This window comes from Macrotis lagotis, chromosome 5 (assembly GCF_037893015.1).
Source record: "Macrotis lagotis isolate mMagLag1 chromosome 5, bilby.v1.9.chrom.fasta, whole genome shotgun sequence".
Taxonomy (NCBI): Eukaryota; Metazoa; Chordata; class Mammalia; order Peramelemorphia; family Peramelidae; genus Macrotis; species Macrotis lagotis.
In genome coordinates this window covers 218,008,617-218,028,004 of record NC_133662.1, presented here as the reverse complement: position 1 = coordinate 218,028,004, position 19,388 = coordinate 218,008,617, and the positions used below count along the sequence as shown (strand labels likewise).

The following is a 19,388-nucleotide window of genomic DNA, read 5'->3' as shown; positions in this document are numbered from 1 at the left end:
GAAGTTTTGTAGCAAGAAAGAAGTTGTATTCCATATTGTTATAGTCTTTGAGAACCCAAGGTCACCTCCAAGCACAGTAGACCATGGGTTCTGGGGGTTTATTTAGTTTATTAATGTATCTGATAGATTTTCTGCATTATTTTTCTTATGAGAGTTTCTTTTCCCTTTGTATTGTCACTTTATTTGACACATTTCATATTGTTCTATGATGAGGAAGGGAAAGTTGGGCATAGCTATAGTCACTCACCCACCTTGCAGGAAGTGCAGGGTAACCTTCTTAAGGCATCTCTCTGACATGCCACTTCAAAAACCTTCTAGTAACAAGTAACATGTACAAGATACATGTTTAACATTGAGGGAGGTTTAAAAAAATGCATTAATTGAAACTTTGCCAAATAGTAGAAGCTATAGGACTAGACAATCTTTATATAGCATATGTTCATGTTTTTAAACCTTTCATATTTGAATACTTGACTTAATCCAAAAAGAGAGATGAAGATATCCAAATAAAGGTAGTTGTAGGCATTCAAAATTATTATTTAGTATTAGGAACTAATATGTTAATTGCACTTAAATATTTTGAAGCACTGAGCTTAAATGCTAAAATGGTCACTTTGAGGTTGGTTTTAGCTTAAAACAACTTGTTACTCTGGAAGAGTAACCTCTGACACATGGAATAATATGGAGCTAATAGAAACACAATCAAGGACTGAAAGATTACAGTAGTTAAATCTAAGTAGAACTTTCTAGAGAGAATTCTAAAGCTTCAAACCTTAATGAATGCATTATTATGTATTTTGGCTTGGTTTCAGCCAAGTCAAGCTAAAACCTCTTTAGTCAGTTTCTTAGCCCAACAAAACATGAACAGCCTTCATATTTTTCAGAGACTTATTTTTCAGTGTATGTAGTAGAAGGGATGTGGAAGTGGGGAGGTAAATAAGACTGGGGACAGAATATGTTAAGATATGGAAGAAGGAAACCAAAGTATGGCTACAAGTAATACAAGTTTCCCTATGAGCTTAAAGTTTGTAGGCTTTAAGAATTTTATGTGTGCTGAGAGGAACAAACCTCTGTTGATGAAAACAGAAGCTCACATTTATAGAAGGGCTTTGCAGCACTTTCCTGCTATATATTATGAAGCAGATAAGGCAGGTATTATTATCTCCATTTAATAGATGAGGAAACTGAAGCTCACATAGGTTAAATAATCTGCCCATGGCCATAAGGCTTAGAAGGGACCAGGCTGCAACCTGAAGTCAGGTGAACTGGATAGAACAACGTCAGGTATTCTAACTAAGTCCAATGTTTTTTCTGCTACAAAATCCTGTCTCTCTCTGTTTCTAATGATCATGTTTCTTCTATAAGCAAACTGTTAAACAAGTAATGTGTACTTTTCTATGTAACCTGGAAAACTGATCCTCTTGTGCTTCGGTAATCACAAAACTTGAATAGTATTTTCTAAACAAGCTCAATCCAGGACTGGCTAGTAGCCAACAAGAATATGTTTCGGGGACTCCGGGGGACCCTCCTCTGTTTAGCCTCCCCAAGACTAATCCTACTGTTTTCTTCCACTAGATGAGTCTGTCAATTTTAAGCATACCTTCTTTCATTTGTGTCACAACATAAATTTCAGCTTATTTGTACAAGTACAGAAAAATATCTACCAAGGTAAAAAGTGAACAGAGGAAAGTCAACAAGCCCATCAAGGCCAGTCAGAAGGGAGGCTATTTATAGGCCTGTCCTATGTACTACTTTGAGACAATTAGGAGTACTTTTAGTTTCATCAGGCTTGGCTGCAGAGGTAGACACATAATCAATAACTGCACAGAGGCTGGAGGAATAGTTGGGACAATTTCAAGCCATTTTTTATAACACCTTTCCCAATCCTTCCGTAGAATCTCCAGTATTGTTGCTAAGCAAATACATTCCAAACCAGTGATTATTTTAAATGAAATTCTCTGGCTTAAATATTCCTTTAACTTTCAGTTGTTCAATCAATTCAAATAATTTCTGAAATTTACTCATTTTATAGATTATTAATTCTTAAATGAAATATTCATTCCACCAGGTGAAAATCAGGCCCATTTTCTTTCAGGTTTATCAGAAAATCCTTCAAATAGTAGAGAATTTAGAAGAGTGGCTTCTTCAAAAAAGAAACTGATACGTGGGTTTCTGTTTTTCTGAACTAAAGAAATGTATTGTTGGTGTAGTTAACCTAAAACGAGATGAGAAAGTGAGTAACCGAACTCCAAATTGTAGCTTTACTAAAAGAGAACCATTTAGAACTGGCTTATTTTGAGATATGACCATTTGCACTAAAATTGGATTTGACAAAATGTGAAAGATCATCATGAAAAATAATGACTTTTATAAATACAAAATACTGCTTTATATTCATCAGTCACATATAAAACCATACAACTTCAGTGCTGACAATACCCTGGAGATGAAAACCAGAGCCCAGGTATTTTAACTCCTAGGTAAAGCTCTTACCATCACATTTAGGCAAATTAAAAGACAGTACTGAAGACATTAGGATCTGAGAAGGGATTTGAGTTTCTGAACCACAGCATAAAATACAGGTTTGATGGGCTATGGGCCAAGGGAAGAGCATATATATCAAAGATTAATATGAATCAAAATGGCTTTAAATAGAAAAGAGAGAAGGACAAATTGCTTGTAAGTATCAATATATAGAAATATCAATATATCTATATAACTATAGTTATTTCTCTCTCTCTATATATAATATATATATATATATTATATATACATATAATGTATATACACCTGAAACCTTAAGCATCTAAATACAAATAGGCAAATTATGGGTATCAAATAAGAACAAGCAGACATTTTAAATGGAAGAGGAACATTTGATCTAATAGGTATCAATGATACTTGATGAGATGAGCCTCATGATTGGAATGTAGGTCTGGAAGAATATATCATATTCAAAAGGAACAGGCTGGATAAAAAGGGGTAGAACAAAAATAACATTTGAGAAAACATACTACAAAGGCAGCAAGGAAATTACCTCTTGAATTTATGGATAGGGGAATAATTCATGATCATGTAGAGAGGAGCACAGAAGAGAAAATCTGGATTATAGGTGACTGGGGAAAATCTGGATTATAGGTGACTGGGGAAAAAATTTTTGCAACATTTCACTTGAGGTGATGGAGGGGCAGCTAGGTGGCACAATGGCTAGAGCACTAGCCCTGGAGACAGGAGGGTCTGAGTTCAAATGTGACCTTTGACACTTCATATTACCTAGCTGTGTGATCTTAGGCTTATCCCCATTTGTCTTGCAAAAAACAAAAAACAACAACAATGAAAAAGGTGATGGAACTACACAAGGAACTAATTTATAAGAATATGAACTCTTCCCAATTAGTAAAAGGTCAAAGGATATGAATAACAAATTAAAGAAGTGCAAATTATAGTAACTCTGAGGTTCTATTTTATAGCCATCAGAAAGGAAAAAAATGAAAGAAAGAAAGAAAAAGAAATTTTTTAGGAGCTATGGGAAGATAGAAATAATATACTGTAGGAAGAGCCTGTGAATTGACTATCCATCCTGGAAAGCAATGTGAAACTATATCTTCTAATTTCCTAAACTGTGAATACTCTTTGACCCAGAGATACCGTTATGTCTATACCTCAAAGAGACTGAATAAAATGGACAAGAATCTATAAGTGTGAAAATATTTATAGCAGGCCTTTTAGGGATGGCAAAGAATGGAAAACTAAGGGAATATCCATGAACCAGGGGTAGCTGAATAAATTATGATGTATGGATGAAATGTAATACTACTGTCCTATAACAATGGATGAAAGTGGTAGTTTCAAGGGAAAAGAGAAGATATGTATAAACCAATGCAGAATGAAGTGTGTAGAACTAAGAAAAGCATTCATACGATAGCAAAAATATTGTCAAATTCAAAAATATTGAAAGCCTTAAGAACCCTGACCCAATGCAGCAGTCAATGATAATTTCCAGAGGAATGATGATGCACCACACTACCTGCTTACCTGAGAGATGTGACAGATTCAGAAGGTAGACTGGGAGATATCTTTTGGAAATGGCCAATGTGTAATTTATTTTGCATACTTGTTAAAATTGTTTTGCTTTTCCTTTTTATCAATGGGGATAGAGGGAAAGAAAATATAAAAAATATAAAAAAAATAAAAATATAAAACTTTGGGGTCTCACCTTGCACTTTTACTGTTTAATGAACTTAAAAGTCAATTTATTACTACACTGTCAACAGTAAAATAACTCAACTTGGAATAACTACCATATATATTTATTATGGAGCATAGATACAAGTTAGGAGGAAGGAGGTTGATTGACAAAAAGTTTTTAAAAAGAGATATATTCACATAAGAAACTCCCAGGAAATCAGAGGTAGGCAAGCCTGGTGATAAATATTTGGGTGAAGATAAAAAGATGTGGAAATAGAAGCAACATAGTTGTCACAAAATTATACTATAGTCAAGCTGTGTCTAGAAATGGGGACTAATCCAAACAAAAGGATCCCTGTGAGGTACATGCTGACTTAATTTAAAAGTGGTAACTTTAACTATGTTTTGTTAAATATTTGCTAAACTTATTTTGTTAAATATTTCCCAATTACATTTTAATCTTGTTTGGGTCATACTCAGGAGTATTTTGGACTCCATGTAACCTGTGGGTTGTGTGCTTGACACTTCTCCTACAGACCTTAAGGAAGAAACAAGAATCCCTGAAAGATGAAGGGTGAGAAGAGATTTCTCAGCTTCCTGGTTTTTATGACTCAAAACTTCATCCATTTCTCTTCCTTACCATCACTGAAGAAGCACTAATTTTTTCATTCCAAAGTTAATTCTTTCCCTTCATGTCCTTGATTCCATTATCTCCTGCCTGTAGCAGGAGCCTGATGGTAACTAATTCCACCTTTTATCTTTCACCTTTAATTCTGTCCTCTCTACTGGTTCTATCTTTTGTGTCTACAAATATAACTTATGATGACCCCTGAATCCCACAAATCATTTCCACTCCCTGGAACCTGTTCTAGCCTTCCCCTTTGTCTCTTCACCAAAAAACAACTTTGAGAGTATTCAACACTGCCCCCACTGCTTTTCTATTCATTCCTGAAACTCATGAAATTTTGCCTCCTCTTTTCACTGAAACTATCTTATCAAAGACTACCAAAAACCTCCTAAAGCAACAGCAAACTACAGTGGTCTTTTATTGTCCTCCTCTTCCCTGACCTCCCAGAAACATTTGATATTATTGATCACTCCTTCTTCTTTATCTCACTTAATAAAGCACTTATATATAAGGGGGTTATATAGTCATCTGATGCCCAATTTGATTTAAGTGACACCTACCTCCCTTTCCAACTTCATTGTCCATGCATCCCTTTTATGTGCCCTGTACTTCTGCCAAATTAGTCTAAATGTTTCCTGGCTGAGTGCCTTTGCTCAACATATTGCATCTACCTTGAATGACCTTTCAATCCAGGTCTATCTAGGTCAAGTCAGATAAAGGTTTTTACGAAAACAAAAAGATATATAATATGACTGTTGCTCTCAAGCAGCTAACAGTCCAAATGAGGAGGAAGAATACACACAAAAATATAACAATGTAAGACAATTGACTGTACATCACAAATGAGTGAAAGACACTAAATAGGACAGGAGATTAAGAATAGGAGATCACTTAGGGTTTAGTGGTCATTCAAGGTGAGGATAAAAAGGAACAAAGATGTGGAGGCATCAATATTATAGCATGCTTGGAGAAGGGGAAGAAGGACAGTGGATGGTTACAAAATGAAGTAATAAGAAAGAAAACTGGAAAAGGGGTTGGTTTATATTGGAAAAGACACTGGATAGACAATCAAGAGTTTGGAATCCAGTTTAAAGACTATGAGAATTCAATGAAAATTTCTGAGTACAAAAGTGATACCATAAAAAATGTGACTGAGGAAGAATAGATGAACAATAGTGGGTAGGATGTCGTGGAGTTAGGTACCAACTGGAATCAAAGAGATGAATGAGAAGACTGTTATGATGATTTAAGTGTACAGAAATAATACGGGTGATACCAAGAACAAAGAAGAAGGTCTATTCAAAAAATATTGTAAAAGGAAAACTGACAGGACTTGACAAGACTAACTAGATTTCAGAGACCAAAAAAAAAAAAAAAAAAAAAAGGAAAAGGACTGTAGCCTCTAGAAAATGAGTTGAATTTCCTTTCTTAGTAGCTCAGGTCTCTTAATGTTGAAGTCTGATTTCTCCATCCCTCTCTGTTTTTCTTTTAGGTTCTCCTATTGACTTTAGAAGTTTGGGAGAGATGAAATGCGAGCCATGAAATCTGGAAGCTTGTAGATAAGGAATGTGGTCTGAAGAGGATTCAGAACTGCTCCAAATTAGAAATTATGTTAAGGAAAGGTAAGTAGGATAGGGACAAAGAAAGAAGGATATGCTTTTTTTAAAAAAAAAAAGTATTCCGGAGTCTTAGGTTATATTTTGTGCCTAATTATTGACTATCTTCAAGTATCTTGGATCTTTTGACTTAAGTAATTGTTCAAGATAGAGCCTTCTTTCTTATGAAAAGAAGCTAATGTACCTAAAATGAACAACTTAAAATCAAGTGATTTCCTTTTATCTATTAAGAGGATTCCCTATTACCCTAGTATAGATTTAGATTTTTAAAGAAGTATTGTCAATCAACCTCCTTCCTTCCAACTTGTATCTATGCTCCATCATAAATATATATATGGTAGTTATTACAAGTTTGGTTATTTTACTGTTGACAATGTAATAATAAATTGCCTTTTAAGTTCATTAAATAGCAAATGTGCAAGATGAGACCCCAAAGTCTTATAAATTGCTCTGTTACCATAGTGATTCTGAATTTCCCATGATTTGTCTTGCTTCCAATAGTTCTGCATAGAGCTTATAGCTATTTACAAGCTGTTTTTCTAATTAGAATGTAAGTTCCTCATGGGTAGAAAAAGCTTCTGCCTTCCTTTGTAACTCCTCAGCTTGTTACTGTGTACAGCACACAGCAATCACTGAATAAATGCTTGCCGACTAACTGATCCATCTTACCGTCCTCAGCAATGACGGTCAGTGTTACAGTGATACCGGCATCTTTGATGAGCTGTACAATGTTATCGTGGGATAGTTCAATGATAGACTTCCCATTCACTGCAGAGATCCGATCTCCCACTTTCAGTTTTCCACAGCGATCCGCTGGACTTCCTTCAATGACACGTCCAATTTTATGAGGAATCACTATGAAATCAAGAAAATGCATTTCAGCTTTCAGAAGCATATGGGTAATTGTTGAAGGTGTATCTAATACCAAAAAAGAATTTTGATAGCTGGTTACTAATCAGAAATCCTGGTACAGTAAAAAAAATTGGTCTTATAACCCATATACTCAGCAACCAAAGGCAGGCGACAAGGAAATTTGCTAGTTTTATTTACTTGACAGTCACAATTTGGTAATTTAAAATTTCATAAGTCTAGTGGAAAGGAGGCAAATAAAGATATAAAACCAAGATTTTCACTTCAACTGTGATGCACATTAAAGAGGTAGTTCTTTAAAGGGTCAAGGATAGAAAAAGGACAGAAGGCAAAATGACTATGAAACAAATTAGTTCTGGTGTTCAATCACTTCTCACTAACCTATGCTCAGAAGGAAAAGGTATAAAATTGAAATAAAGACACATCAAAAGAAAATTCCCTGTATCACTACTATATCACTGAGATAGTCATGTAAATGGCATTTATTGAAGATTTTTTTAATAAGAAATTCTTGGTTAGCTAAGTATTCAACTGAATGGCTTCTGAAGTTCCTTCCAAATCTGAGGTTCTGAATATGGTTGCTGGAGATTTGTGGATTTAGTTAGGAGAGTTTAAACTGAAGGTGGAAGGAGTAGGATAATAGTTCATATATATCCCCCAAGGCTGAGACCACAGATATTAGCATATCGGACACAGGTAGTAGTAGAAAAGGTCCAGTACTAAGCACTTCGAGCCCCTAACAGATGAGAGTCTTTCTGAAGAAGTGGTAGTTGAAGCACCAAGGGAAGGGATAAATGATTGCTTTTTTGAATTTTTATTTAAGGCAATGGGATTAAGTGACTTGTCCAGGGTCATACAGCTAGGCAATGACGAAGTGTCTGAGGCCGAATTTGAACTCAGGTCCTCCTGACTCCAGAGCTGGTGCTCTATCCACTGTGCCACCTAGCTTCCCCTTAAATGATTGATTTTTAAAGAATGAGGAGAACCATAAGCTCCTTCCCATTAAAAAATCATATAGTAAGGATCAGAGGAAGGAGAGATGAATAGTGATGATACTCTCTGTTCACCTGATAACAACAATGATGTCTAGTGGCTTCCCAGGCATATTCTTGGTACATAATGGAAAACCTCTCAAGAATAATCAAATCAGACAACAAATAGCCACTTCTTGATGGTTCAAGAGCACAAATAACATGGTAAGAAGTAACCTAGAAAGTGCTATTAGTAATAATGGGGCCTTGGGCAAGAGTCTGAAGATTCATGCAAATGGTGTTCCTATCATTGTTACTAGTCAATGACAAAGTCTTCAAAAGACAAAGACAGATTTGGGAAGTAAATGAGATACAAGGGAAGACAGACTCCTTCTAGTAAGGGTTGGTACAGTTTTACAAATTTAATCAATAACTGAAAAATAAGGTAGAGGAAAATGCATTATATATCTATTTATCTATATACATTTACGTGTATGCATATATGACTATATATGTATACGCACATATATGTCTATGTGTCTACCAGTCAAGATAACATGGGGACTAAATATGATTTCAGGAAGAAGACTAGAGGTTAGTCGGGGGGGGCGGGGGGATGGATGGACCAGGAATCAGGATGTTTAGCTACAAATACACCAAGTCTGGGTAGTAAGTAGGATAAACTAGAGAAATTTTTGCAAGGAGACAAACTGAACTGCATAGGGACCAAAAAAGAATCGGTAGGTTGAGACTCATAGGCTCTGGAAGAGTAGAATTTATTCAACAGAAAACAGGACAGATAAATGGGAGTAGAATCAGAATTGTAAGATACCCGCAGGTACCCTGAATATAAAGGTCACATTTAAAAAAAAAATCTGAAGAGAAACAGATCAGGTACCTTTCAGAATTATGGCTAGGGGAAGAATTTTTAACCAAACTAGAGAAAGAAATGATCACAAAAAAGAATTCCTATTACATAAACTTGAAAATCTTTAACATTTACCAATGAAACCATGTTGCATCAAATATCTTAAAGGCTTAATATCCAATATATTAAGGGAACTAACACAAATCTATCATCTTAAAATCCATTTCCCAAAGGAAAACAAGTCAAAGGATATGAACAAATACATTTCAAAAAAGAATTTCAAACTATTAACAATGGTTCCAAATCATTAAAAATTAACAATAACATAGCAGCTAACATTGCATAGCACTTATTATTAGTTTACACCTTCCTGAGAATGCATTTGATATTAAATTTATGATGGAGAAGTAGAAAGTTAGATATAATCTGATAGACATCTTAAAGTTCAGAAAGGCAGATTTCTAAAGGTTTCTGATACAGGATTAAAAACAAGTCTCCAGGGGTGGCTAGGTGGTGCAGTGGATAAAGCACCAGCCCTGGAGTCAGGAGTACCTGGGTTCAAATCTGGTCTCTGACACTTAGTAATTACCTAGCTGTGTGGCCTTGGGCAAGCCACTTAACCTCATTTGCCTTGCAAAAAAAAAACCAATTAAAAAACAAAACAAAACAAAACAAAAAAACCAAGTCTCCAAGCCTAAAATCCTACGAAGTCAATCTGGGGGAAGTGACTTTTTTTTAAAAGATTTTTACAAGGCAATGGGATTAAGTGACTTGCCCAAGATCACACAGCTAGGTAATTATGAAGTATCTGAGTCCGAATTTGAACTCAGGTCCTCCTGACTCCAGGGCCAGTGCTCTATTCACTACACAGGGCAGTGACTTCTTAAGAAAGATGGACGGGAGAGTCTCTTGCAGAAGGTGAACTACGAAGTGAGTCTTGAAGGAAGCCAGGGAAGTTAAGAGACAGTGATGAGAAGGGAATATATCCCAATGAATAGAAGCCAGTTAGTTAAAAGGAAGGAATTTGGGAATTATATGTATGTTCCTACATGTGAGGGAGAGAAAGGCCATGGTTGTTGAAACAAAGGGTATGAAGAGGGGTGTGTAAAGTATAAGAAAACTGGAAAAGTAGAAAGAGGCCAGGGTGTGAAGAAGATCTTGCTTTTGACCCCTGAAGTGTGGATAGCTTTCTCAAGGACTTTAGCCATGAAAGGGAGGAGACTGAGTATGGTCAGGGAGGGTTTTCTGGAGACAGAGGAAGAGACAGAGGCATGTTTGTAGGCAGCAGAAAAGCAAACTGTAGATCCAGGGATAGACTGAAAATGTGAGAATGTGGAGAAGGTGGAGTGGGGAATTGTCTAGAAAAGATAGAGGGGTCTTAATCAAGGGTCCATGGAGAAGGGCTAGTCTTGGCAATGAGTAGGGATGTCTTTTCATATGAGACAGAGTGGATGAACATATCTGAAATGAGAAGTAGGGAAGAAGAGGGAGCTCTTGGTGAAAAGCCTCAATTCTTTCATTAAAATATGAGGCAGTTGAAGGAGAAGGTGCCACAGGAGGGTTGAGGAGGAATGAAAGAGCTTTTGGAAAAGCTGCTGTGGTGAGTGGGATAGAGAGTTGATGAAGGTAAAAAGGGATGCCCAGAAGATATAAAATGATGGCCCTCCTGCAGTGAGGGATTATGTGGTGAATTAAGTCAGCATAGTGTGGAGATTTTCTTTAGTTACATCTGGCAGCATGTGAATAGGAGCAGAGCTTGTGGAAGTAATCCATGTCTAAGGTTTGGCAAGTAATGATGGGTGACAAAAGGGGGGCAAAGGACTTGACTATAAGATGTAACTGGTTCACTAAGCCAAGGAATTGAGAGAGGGAGAAGAGGAGAGTAATTATTAGAGATTATGGCTTGGAAAAGCACTGAGAAATTTAGGGATTGGAGGAAATGAAAGAAGATTATGATCAGATAAAGGAACTTTGATTTTCATGAACAGGCAAGTGATACACTGAGAGGTGATGGCAAGATCAGCATATGATCAGTTTTAACAGAACCTTCACAACTAGGCAGGGTGTATAAAGATCAAAAAGGTTTTATTTATCAGGTAAAACTGACTTTGAAACGAACTTGAGATTCCAAAAGGGACAGCATCCCAGACATGGCAGAGACTGTCTTGGGAAATGCTCTTCTTAATGGGTGGAAAGATTATGACAAAACAAAGGAGACTGGGAACAAATACTTAGACAGGCCAGAAGGGAGGCAAGAGATGGTAGTATCATGGAAGTCAAGGGGATGAGAGAATAATCAGGAGGAAGTCAGCACCAAAACCTGCAAAAAGGTTAAATAGAATGTGGATAGAGAAAAGACCACTATAGAAGTTAAGAGAAAGCCACTCCAGAAAGATGATGGATTGTAAGAGATTGAGAAGAGAGTGGGGGTGTGTGGCTAGGTGGCGCAGTGGATAAAGCACCGGCCCTTGGAGTCAGGAGTACCTGGGTTCAAATCCGGCCTCAGACACTTAATAATTACCTAGCTGTGTGGCCTTGGGCAAGACACTTAACCCCATTTGCCTTGCAAAAAAAAACCAACCAAAAACGAGAAGAGAGTAGGTGAGGAAATGAAGGTAATGAGTGTTTGTTGTTTTTTAAAAGTATGATTACATTTAACATTTTAGGGATTAGTCAATTTAAGCCAGAATTTAGTAAAAAATGAGTCCATTAGTTAAAACATTTCATTATCAACTAGTCATAAATTCAGGAAAATACATGCCAAAGTCACAAGAAATATGACTGTTAAACTAAGTATAACTTATCTTTAGCAAAATCATGGTCCTAACTTCTTAGGAAAATGAAGTGTTTCATTAGAGACACAATATCTCATTCTGAAACACTCGACAATTAGCTTTTCCCAACTATGCCTATCCAATGTAAAATGTAGTGAAGATGCTGAATTACAATTCTATTGCTTTCTATCTGTAGGTATAAAGTGTCTACATTTTTCAACTACTTAAAATAATTTAAAAATTAATATCCAAAGACCTGAATTTATTCAAGAAGATACATGGATAATTTGTAAGATAGTCTTACTATGCTTGGCTGTGCTACTAAGGTCAAAGATGTATTTAGCATAGGATTGGATAGACATAAAGCAACACCCACAGTACAATGGAGAAAACACTAGATTTGATTCCACTTCTGTTATTTTCCCTATAGCCTTGGTCAAGTTACTTAACTATAACTCTCTTGGTGTCCTCATCTATAAAATGAGGTATTTACATTCTCTCTCTTTTTTTGAGGCTCTCCATGTTCTTATTATTTTTTTAGGTTTTTTTGCAAGGCAAATGGGGTAAAGTGGCTTGCCCAAGGCCACACATCTCCATGTTCTTATTCTGTTAGTTGAGGCATTTAATTCTGGTTGGTTTTTTTTTTTTGGAGGCAAATTGGGTGTCTTTGAGGCAACTGATTTGCTCAGGTCCTTCTGAATCCTGGTTCTAACCATGGTATCACCTTGCTACCCCTAAAATGAGGCACATAAACAAGATGGCTTCTAAAGTTCTAAAGAATTAGTTTTACAAAACTAGATTGAAAGCACATAGCGAAAGAGCAGCACCACACCTCTGACAGGTTAGAAAAATGTGCATGGTAAGCAAAAAGAACTCAAACATTAAATCTTCAATAAAAGCCAAAGCATTCCATCACCTGGTATTGTTTATATAATATGAATCCATGAAAGAAAGAGGACACTGGCTCAACATTCTTAACCTCTAAAAACAGAAGAACTAATCATATTCATCTTCCTTCTATTTGCAATAGCATTAAGGCACCAGATTCACATTTATTTCTTGGGTCAAGGAGGAAGGCTGCTGGCCAACTTCCCTGGATGCTAATGCCACCAGAAACAAATTTTTAATGGAAAAAATGTTAGAGCACAAGATTTTGAAGGTTTTAGGAGAAGCCATGACATTTCCCCAGCACATTTAAAAAAGGCATAGTCTGGATGCTTTTATGCATTATAGAGTTATTAATTATTTTTCTAGACTAAATCTTTTCTGCTTTATTTAATCCAGTCCATCCTTATATACATAGTCCCTTCTCCCAGGATAAGCTCATGCTGCCATCATAACTCAGACCTTGGCTGATAATCACCTCCCCTCAGCCTCCTCTCCCCATGTCTAGAGGCTGGGAGGACAGAGTTTCAAACTCTTCCAAATGCCTTCTTTATAGAAGATACAACTGAACTCTTAGTTTACTTCACTTTACTTCTGCTACTCTGTCTGTTTCAGTTCCATGGAATAAGATGCCCCTGAGCTGGGTATCCCCCAGTCTTCTACTCTCCTCCTCTATGTGGTCTCCCCCTTTCAGAGAGCCAGGCAATAAGCTGCTAGACTGCAAGGATGATCTTTCTTTCCAATCATTGCATCCCCAATACTTAGCACAGTGCTAGCACACTGTTAAAACTTAGTACAGGTTTAGTGGATTGGATGGGAAACCTTTTTGTGAGGAGGTTAACATCTAGCATCAAAGTGACCACCATCTAACAACCATAGTAGATATCATTTGGGGAAGGTGCTTGCAATATCTGACTATGAATGAGATTTATCAACAAGCATTTCATTGAAGTTATAAATACATATTTTATACCATAACTAGAAATATCAAACCTTATAAAATTCATCAACAACCTAAGACTAATTTACTCTTCAGTCTGATAATTAATGAGCTGCAAACACTCATTTCCTACTGCACATTAACTGCTGCTTCAATTTTACATTTTAATTGGGTTTTCTTTCCCACCTCGTTACTCAAAAATTTGCATTTATATACTTCTAAAGTTTCTTAAAAGCATAAGTACCTCTCAAAAGGAAGGGGCAAAGAATCCAGCTTTTTGCCAAATTAAAATGCAATGTTTAAACTATGTCTACAAACTACCTGCTTAAAATTTAATATTTAAATCAGTTATAATGCATATATATAATTTTCCTTTCCCTTCCCCTTCAGTATTGATTAGTTTTATATTAAACATCTGACTCTATCTTAATATGAAGAGATTCTGAAAATCAAGCAGCCTAATAATCTCTCAATAACTCATAGACCAGAACATCACAGACTACTCTATGGTAATAGAATTAAAATAACTATTCATTATTATTTTCAAAAATCTTAGTCTATAATAATACATGAAATCCACTTAAAAGCTTCTTTACCATTTTTCTGGTGTAGGCTACTTAATAATCTTCACAACAACAGTGACGGTTACAGTTCCAAGTGTTACCATAGCAACTGCTTTTGAAAATGGAAGCTAGTATCAATAAGCAGTAACCTGGCACTATGGTAATAAGTCATCTATGCCATGGTATCTTCTTCCATCACAGACTCACATTAATTTTAGAAATGTTTTCTTAAAATAGTTTGGCTTACAACTCTTTACTGAAAGTGTACTTTCCCTAGTAAGGTATTAGTTTAAATATATCTTGGTGTATGCAGCAGAAAAATCAAGTTCACTGGCATGGAGAACATTATGTTAGTAAAGTTTCTTGGCTTTTTAAATCATATTGTTAATTTGCATTTATACCTACATTCCTCTTAGTTTTAACATGTTTAAGATGAACAGTTTCTGACATCAAAATAAACTGTGGATTTCTTACATATTAATAGCTCTGAATTATGGTATTTCCACTGAAGATATTAATATCATAGGGTGTCACTGGATTGGAGGGTTGGGTAATCTCACTTTTTCTACAGCTATCTTTAAATTTCTCAGAATAGTCTGCCAAAATGGGTTTCTGATGTTTATTTATATACTCAGACTAGACAAATTTACAAAGATTTTCACTAAAATTTACCTTTGAACAGAACATATATTTAAAGGACAAATGTCTCTCATCATTCAACAAAAGTATTAAGTATCATAAACCTATCACTTATTTTTAAATGACATGGAGGAGACATTTCTTTCATGATATTCTGGGACTGGAATTTCTGTCATCTAGGATTGTTCTCCAACTGCTACCAACTCTGTAATTCATTTATCTCTTCAGAAAGATTTCCAATTATAAATTTGGAGACTTTGTTCCTTCACCCCCCCCCCATTTTAATATTATTATTCTTTTCACCAAAAGTATTAAGCCAGGATTCTGAAACATTCTGTACTATGGTGGCTTAATCTTGATGCAGATTGAGTTAATAATAGTTATTTCCTTGATTCACCAAGGCAATAAATTACAACATAAATAGCATAAATCATAATTGGTCTCATAAGGTCTGGTAGGAGACTCATAAAACAAAGAGAAAAATAGAGTAAAAATTGTAAAGGAGAACTTACCTCCAGGAGGTGGTTTGTTTTTGGAAGTAAGGATGACAAAACCAAATCCTTCATTTTCTTTACGCTGTAAGACAACATCATAAGCCTCCTGAGAAGGCCTGGTTGTGCCCTCTGCCCGGTTCATTCGGGGCGATCCATTCTGTGTTGAAATGAAGGTCTGCGAGTCATCTTCTTCAGGTTGTTTCTCTATAACAAATATTATTAATTCTGACACAATGAGAAAGTAATACAGCTGAGTGCAAAGTGTGGTCTCCTCTAAAAATACCAACCTGGGGAATCCTACTCTGAGATCTTTGTTAAACTAAGTACATAAGTTTGGAGTTAAATATCAAAGGGCTTTGTGAGTACAGGATTAGAAATACAGTAATAGTAAATTTATGTTTATAGATCCTCGGATGTGTAAGATCATACTCCAATTATTAAGGGAGAAAGGTTTCCAGGAGAACAAAGTTGGGATCATTTGGCTGAACAGAAGTCCATGCAAACATTGTAGACTACCAAACTCCAATACCTTTTCAGGTTTTTTGGGTAATAGGAGAGAAAGCTTATCTTGTATAATATTTCAATATTAAGGATTCACTGTACTTAGTCATGACTAGAGTCAAGGCTCTAAATCAATCTGTTTGCAAGGTCCTGTGGAGACTAGACTTATGATCTCAGTAATGGAGGGGCACTTCCATGTGAAGAAGGCAGGTAAGTTTGGGGACAAAGAAAAAAATGCAGACAAGAAATATAAAAAAGATGCATAAGAAAACATGCTTGTTTTGGGAGGCTGAAGAATGTGAGGCCACCCAGAGAAAGAAGGAAAGAAAAGAAGGGGAACAGTGAATGGTGATTTCCTTGTTCAGGTGGACAGAGGTATCCCTAAAGAGATGTCTGTTGTCTCCCCAGGGCATGTCTCTAAGAAAGAGAAGAAAACCCCAACTCCACAAAGCAGAGGGAACTTTGTTGATTTAAATGGATATCAATGCTATGACCAGTAAGTAACCAGAAAACATTGCCAAAAACTGAGGTGTCTTAGGCAAAGAAGTGGAGGTATTCTTTTAAAGTTAAGAGATGGAATAGAGAAAAGAAGGAAAGGAGCAACTGGCTAAGAAGATATTGAGAATGTCAACTAGATTTTGAGAGCATTGCTTAAAACATAGAAATAGTGGTCTACTAAAAGGCTACACTATTTTGTGTCTTGCAAATCCAAATATAATCACAATGGCTTTAAACTGAAAAGAAAGGGCTAGGATATCAAATAAGTTAAATGTAGAGTATCAGTTGACAATCTTAAAAGTTTATGGATATGACTGAAAAGTATAAGCAGCAAGATAAAATAAATAAAAGATCTCATGGAAAGAGGAAAATTTGATCTTATAAGTATTATTGGGACCTGCTGGGGGATAAAGCCCATGAGGAGATTGTATTTCTGGATGGACCTAACTTTTTCCAAAAGAAATAGGACAGAAAAAGGGGCAAGGCAGAATAGCTTTACATGGTGCTAGTACTTTTTTCCTCCTCAAAAAATTAACTTGGGTTGGTGTATCTAATTAGTATCTATTTTATCTTCTCTATGTATATAGCATTTCTTCCTATAGAATGTATACTTTCTGAGAGAAGATACAGTTTCTTTTTGCTTTCATTTCTCTAACACTTCACACAGGATCTGACACAGAGTAGATTCTTAGTACTAAATGTGGAGTTGGCAAGAATGAATTCAAATGTGTCTCAGACACTAATTGTGTGATGCTGGGCATGTCACTTAATTGATCTTAATCTGTTTCCACATCTAAAAATTGGAATAATAATCACATCTATCTCACAGGTTTGTTGGAAAGATAAAATGAAATAATATGTATAAAATGCTTTGGAAACTACAAAATGCCATGCAAATATCACACTGTGATTACCTGTTGTATTCTAATAATGGGGTTTTGAATTCATCTCTTTTTGTCTATTTTTTTCTCACAGCAAGAGATATCTCACTGTTCTTTTATGTATGATTTTAAAATACTTAATATCTGGTCCATTTAAATTCAGAGTTATGTATTTATAAAGTAAGAGTTGTTAGGTATTAATGTGTACATATAGGAATGAAATATGTACTTTATGTATTAATGTGTTTTTATAGGAATGAAAAATGACCAAAAATCATACAATTTCTATGTACCAGCATATAGTGAGATCTCTTGCTAAATGACAAGAATAGAAAATAGAAAAAAAGCAGGGGAATGAAAAACTTGTCAAAAGTCAAATTAAATGAAATGACATGGATCTAAACTTCTTATTAAATAAACTGGAATTAAAAGATAAATGGAGACACGAACTATCCATTTATATGTAGACACATGTATTTATGTGAATATGTGTGTACATAAAAATCACTAGCTTCAGGTATATATATACACAGACAGGCAGCAAAGGACTGTAAAGGACCAGACCTAGAACTAGGAAGACCTTGGTTAAGGTCCCATCTCTGCTATACATAGTTATATGATCCTAACCTCTTATTGGTCCAGGATACTCTCCAAGTCTAATAGTTTTAGATGAGCTGTGTATTGTGTGTGGTAGAGTGAGTCCTCCAGTTCTCAACATTCACATAAAACGCCTTTTCAATTAAACATTTTTGTTCTGTGCTAACTCTGAGGATGTAAAACCAAAATGAAATAATTCCTGCTCTCAAGGTGTTCATATTCTAAATGTAAAGGCCACAGACACAGACATACACATATATGTGGAATACAAGACCACGCACATAGGTACACAAGCCTCTCATACATACAAACATATATGTATAATACAAGACCACAAAGATATACAGGCACATCACACACACACATAGTAAATGTAATATTATTACAAGATAATTTGGAAGAAGGAATGAGTCAATGAGAGGGATCAGGAAAGACCCTGTGCATGGGTGGCATGTGAGTTCACTTTTGAAGGAAATTAGGGATCCTAAGGGGTAGAGGTGAGGATAGGGAACATTCCAGGTCTCTTCTGCACAAAAACCTGGGATAGGAAAAATGGAACACAATATGTAAGAACTGCCAAAAGACCAGAGTGGCTGCACTGAAATGTAAATAAAGCTGAAAGGTAGGTTGGAACCATATCAATGAACCCACAATGTACAGTAGAAAACAGACCCCCCCCAAGTCAAAAGTATTTCTGTCATCAGAAGTATGAATAAAAACCATACAGAAGGAGTATATTGATATATTTTAAGGCTAGAACATGCAGGAATTCCCAAATAAAAGGCAGCAAATGAAATGAGGCAAGTGGCAAACACAGGTAAGCAGTGCTGAACAATGGTCTGCAACACAGATGCCCAAGAGTATGGCTCATGTAAAGCTCTCTTAAGGGATGTGACTCAAAGATGAGAGAACTGAAGGGACAAGGTGGAAAGGAGCTGGCTAACTAACACACATAGTTTGTTGCTACACCATGAGATGGACATACCACCAAAGAAGATCTTTCTTCGAACAGTGAGCAACACATGGCCATTTCGAGCAGCAGTTGTCATCAGGTCCAAAACTTGTTTGTGTGATTTTCCTTTCACTGGAATTCCATCGATGCACATGAGCTCATCAGCAGCACGAAGCCGACCATCTTTCTCAGCTGCTCCCAGGGGAATGATGGCTCCAATGTATATCTGATGAAGCAAAAAACTTGTAGGTTGGTCTAAACAGTCTGCTTAGATAACCTAATAGTCAAATTTCAATACAACTGAATAATTTTTAGGCAAACTATAAACTTTTATTTTTTAGATTTTTTTTCAAGGCAATGGGGTTAAGTGGCTTGCCCAAGGCCACACAGCTAGGTAATTATTAAGTGTCTGAGGTCGCATTTGAACCCAGGTACTCCTGACTCCAAGGCCGGTGCTCTATTCACTGAGCCACCCAGCCGCCCCAAACTATAAGCTTTTTAAAATCCAAGAAAGAAAAATTGT

At 36.0% G+C, this 19,388-nt stretch overlaps 1 protein-coding gene across 2 annotated transcripts in view; it reads right to left on the bottom strand.

The window, feature by feature from the left end:
• Positions 1–19,388, bottom strand: part of MAGI3 (membrane associated guanylate kinase, WW and PDZ domain containing 3) — a 218,311-nt gene that overhangs the window by 21,269 nt on the left and 177,654 nt on the right. For both annotated transcript variants that reach the window (XM_074188464.1, XM_074188465.1), the window contains exons 14-16: positions 18,899–19,091; positions 15,455–15,640; positions 7,102–7,287 (exon numbers count right to left, since the gene is read on the bottom strand). In XM_074188464.1, the coding sequence (XP_074044565.1) occupies positions 7,102–7,287; positions 15,455–15,640; positions 18,899–19,091 (565 nt within the window). The remainder of the gene's footprint in view (positions 1–7,101; positions 7,288–15,454; positions 15,641–18,898; positions 19,092–19,388) is intronic.